Here is a 4,419-nt window from a genome sequence, read left to right on the forward strand (position 1 = left end):
AGGACCTGGCATACCCCTTAATGCCATGACTCCTGTAGCCGTACATGGGAAACCTGAATAGCAGTAAGGAACATTTCAATAAAAGGCTGACTGGGGATAGGATGACCATGGAATGTGCATTTGGCAGATTAAAGGCTTGCTGGTGATGCCTTTAGGACAGGTTAGACCGCATTTGGGAAAATATTCCCATGATCATAGGCATGTGTTGCACGTCGCATAATATTTGTGAAGGAAAGGGCGAAAAGTTTGTTTAGTGGTGAACTACTGAGACAGAACACTTGGCTGCTGATTTTGAGCATCTAGATACCAAGGCTATTAGAGGGGTACAATGGGGGGCAATTCGAATCAGGGAGACTTTGTGTTTTTAAAATGAGAACAAATAATGTTTATTGCTGTGCATGGGATTGTAATACATAATGAAGTCCAGTTTTGGTAGGGTAGGAAGCAGTTGTGATTGTTCAGGCCCAGGGTTCAATGTAAGGAAATGATAAAAATGCCTGCTTCTTTGCTGTTGCCATCTGCTATCATAACTTCACCGGAAACAAATAAAGAGTGCTTATTATTCAAATAACTTTGCTCTTATTGCCAAAAAACCCACAATACCACACACACACACACAGCTTTCATTTGAAAAGGTGTCTGTGGATGTGGAGTGAATGGTAAAGTGAGAAGTCCCAGAAATCGGAAAGGAATGTGCAGGTGGAGTTTGGGGAGGACATGGGAAAGAGTTGTGAATGTGCTGAAGGGAAGGGAGGACACCCATCTGCTCAGTCTGGGGCATCAGGAGGGACTACAGCATGTTGGTTTGCCGCTCCAAAACTTTTATCAGCCTCTCCATTGCATCCCTAGCGCATGCCTCATTTTCTTTTCTTTCCTGCTTGTCACTTTCCCTCCACTGCCTGCATTCTGTCTTCTCTGCATCAGACTACTGCAGAGCCTCCCAGAAAATATGTTCCTTGCTCCGTCTTGGTCGCTTTCTTATCCGGTGGAGACACTTGGCTGGAGTGGAGGGGGTGCCTCCTTTCAAGGACATATCTGGTGAAGCACAAGTAACAATAAACAGAAGCATTATTGTTAAGTACATGTGCAGCATTGAAAGGCTACATTAAAATATACTGCTGGTAACACACCTATCACTTTCCCGTTAACCCTTGACAAGCACAAATGCCGGCAAACACTACAAGCCTCGTGAGTGTTCCCAGAGACGGGTGACGTTGTGCGTGGAGAAAAGCAATGGGAAATGGGTCGTGGGTCACTTCTCAGGGGACAATACTCTTAAGTTTCTCACCCTTTTCCACAGGCAGGGGACATTGTGGCAGATATCTCTCTCCTGAGGGTTAGCAAGGAAGGAAGGGTGCATCTATGATATGCTTGCGGTTTCCGCCCCGGTTCCTATACTGCTCATCTGTGTGGTGCTTTGGTCCTTGCCCAAGTAATTGCCGAATGGCGTGAGAGAGTGTCCCTCAATGGGGGAAGAAACAAAGCAGCTCTGCCAAGGAACCTCCAGCAGAAGATTGCAGAGTACCTGCAGGAAGGTTTCCCAGAGATCTCTCTGGAGGATTCCAGTGAAATCTCGGTGTGCATCAACACCCTGTTCTGCCATACTGCCTAGCTGCACGGGGAAATGCCCAGCACACACAAACACAGCCAGCCTTCTACAGTTCTCTGCCTTCCACCCACCTCTGCACTTCACAAAGCAAAACCACTTACCAGGGGACTCCTCTCCTGCTCCTGGCTCACCTGATTGTGACTACCGAGACTGGCTGGACACCTCCAGAGTGGAGAACAGCTCCTGACTGGACGCAGCACTGTGCAACCCTGGCATGGGCTCCACATCTTCTAATGCCTCCACCTCTTCATCGATGACTTCCTCCTCTGGGTTAGGTCCAGTTTCCATCGGCTCCAGCCCCACTGAAGTATCCACACAGCTCTTGGTGGTGGAAGTTGAGTCGCCGCCAAGGATATCATCCAACTCCTTATAAAAATGGCAGGTCTGGGGCACAGCTCCGGAATGACCATTTGCCTCCCTTGCCTTCTGGTATGCATGCCTCACCTCATTCACCTTTGCTCTCCACTGCATCTTGTCCCGATCATAGCTCTTTTCCCACAAGCTGCAATAAATCTTCCTATAGATATTGAACTTCCTACAGCTGGAGCACAGCTGGGACTGCACAGCCTCCTTCCCCAAATACTGAGAAGATCCAGCAGTTCCACAGTGGTCCAAGCGGGAGATCATTTGCTGCATGGAGCCGCCAAGGCCACCTGGGAAGATGTGATGTGAACACTCCACGCCGAGCAAACAGGAAGGGGAATTTCAAAATTCCTGGGCCTTTAAAGCGGAGGAGTGGAAAGTATTTACCTGGATGCAGGGCAGCAGAGTTGAAAGTCCTGACCAGAGTGGTTAGGATGGGCATTGTGGGATGCCTTCCAGAGGCCAATTACAGTGATGAAATCAAGCATGGTGTGTACACTGGCACATCGGCGACAAAACTTTTGTGTAAAAAGCCTTACAAGTCTCGTCAATGTGCCTTTATTACTGAAACTCAGGAGTTCCGTCATCAAAAGTGGCTTTGTAGTGTTTACACCGCCACTATTTCTTCACCAAAAGCTGCTTTTTGGCAAAAAAAATGTGGCACTCTAGACAAGACCTAAGGAACAATGAGGGATAACCATTATTCTCTTGTGTTTCCTCCTGGCACCTATTAAGATTTCCCACACCACGATGTGTAGGAATTATTGACGAAGGAAGCACCATAAAATATTGTATTACATTAGTAGAGTCAGTTGTTCATAATTCATTTATCTGAATAATGAAAATGTCATTTTTCAGTGTGTGAAGAGTGACCAATCTGCTTCATCCATGAGAACAGCCTCCAGTTGTGCATGTAGTGTCTCATATTAACATTGTCTCTCCATCCAGGTGTTTATCCTGCGAACATCTCTCTAGACCCTGGGCACATACAGGAAGTCAGGTGAACGTACGGTACATGCAGGAGACACAGTTGAGCCTCAATGTTGTACACCTTCTCTCCTACTCCATGTCAGACTTCAACTCAACTGACTTCATCAACCCCTCCACATTCATCCTGCTGGGCATTCCTGGCCTGGAGGCAGCCCACGTCTGGATCTCCATCCCCTTCTGCACCATGTACATCATAGCCATCTTGGGGAACTTCACCATCCTGTTCATCGTAAAGACAGAGCCAAGCCTCCATGTGCCCATGTACTATTTCCTCTGCATGCTGGCCGTCACTGACCTGGTCCTGACTACGTCCATCCTACCCAAAATGCTGAGCATCTTCTGGTTCAATTCCAGGGAGATCAATTTCAGTGCATGCCTGACCCAGCTGTACTTCAGTCTCAGCTTCTCTACGATGGAGTCTGGGATCCTCGTGGCCATGGCTTTTGATCGCTATGTGGCCATCTGTGATCCCCTGAGACATTCCACCACTCTGACAAACCCCATCGTGGCCAAAATTGGCCTGGCTCTGGTGCTGCGTGGTGCCATACTCGTACTGCCCTATCCCTTCCTGGCGAGGAATTGGCCATATTGCAGAACGAACATCATTCCCCACACGTACTGTGAGCATATAGCTGTCGTGAAGCTGGCCTGCGCCGACATCCGTGTCAGTAGTTACTACGGCCTCTCTGTGGCATTCTTCGTAATTGGTCTGGATGTGTTTTTTATCGCCATGTCCTATACCCAGATCCTCAGGGCCATCTTCAGACTCCCAACAAAGGACGCCCGGCTCAAGACTGTTGGGACCTGCGGGTCCCACCTCTGTGTCATCTTAGCCTCTTACATCCCAGCTCTCTTCTCCTTCCTCACTCACCGGTTTGGGCACAATGTGGCCCTGCACGTCCACGTTCTCATGGCCAACATGTACCACCTGTTGCCTCCCATGCTAAACCCCATCATCTACGGGGTGAGAACCCAACAGATCCGGGATACGCTGCTCCAGCCCTTTACTCATAAAGGGACCTAAAGTTTTCTCCTGGTGGTCTGGCTCTCAGACCGAGCTCCATGCAGAGCTGGCTGGTGACATGGTGCTGGGCTCTTTTCCCTGAATCACTGACTGGCCAGTCAAAGAGACCCTTTCCTGACCTTACTGTGCTGTGTCAGGATGACAAACTGGGGAATCTCACAGGGTTGCCATCTTTCTAATTGCTGGTAACTGTAAGCCTGAGGTCCCACCTCTCTGCCCTGCCTCTTCCCCCAGGTTCCGCCCCTGCTCTGCCTCTTCCCCTCAAGGCCCCGCCCCTCACTCGTTCCTCTCCTCCCCACCCCCGTCACTCTCTGGTTCATCCCTGGGACACTCTGCACCCCAAAGCACCCCATATTTACCATGGTGATGTCATTATGGTATGTTTTGTACAAAATAGGCCCTGTGAGGTATCATTCTAAAAGTCTTAATCTGC

The 4,419-nt window shown here is 49.1% G+C and overlaps 1 protein-coding gene across 1 annotated transcript; it reads left to right on the forward strand.

Annotated features, from left to right (window-relative positions):
- The first annotated feature begins 2,987 nt into the window (after positions 1-2,987).
- LOC135977917 (olfactory receptor 52E4-like) lies at positions 2,988-3,986 on the forward strand. Its single transcript, XM_065579065.1, has one exon. The coding sequence runs from the start codon at positions 2,988-2,990 to the stop codon at positions 3,984-3,986; it is 999 nt and encodes a 332-aa protein (XP_065435137.1).
- The last annotated feature ends 433 nt before the right edge of the window (positions 3,987-4,419 follow it).

Source organism: Chrysemys picta, unplaced genomic scaffold, assembly GCF_011386835.1.
Source record: "Chrysemys picta bellii isolate R12L10 unplaced genomic scaffold, ASM1138683v2 scaf76, whole genome shotgun sequence".
Classification (NCBI taxonomy): domain Eukaryota; kingdom Metazoa; phylum Chordata; order Testudines; family Emydidae; genus Chrysemys; species Chrysemys picta.

Coding starts and splice junctions, on each gene's coding strand:
- LOC135977917 (XM_065579065.1), top strand. CDS start 2,988: ATGCAGGAGACACAGTTGAGCCTCAATGTTGTACACCTTCTCTCCTAC.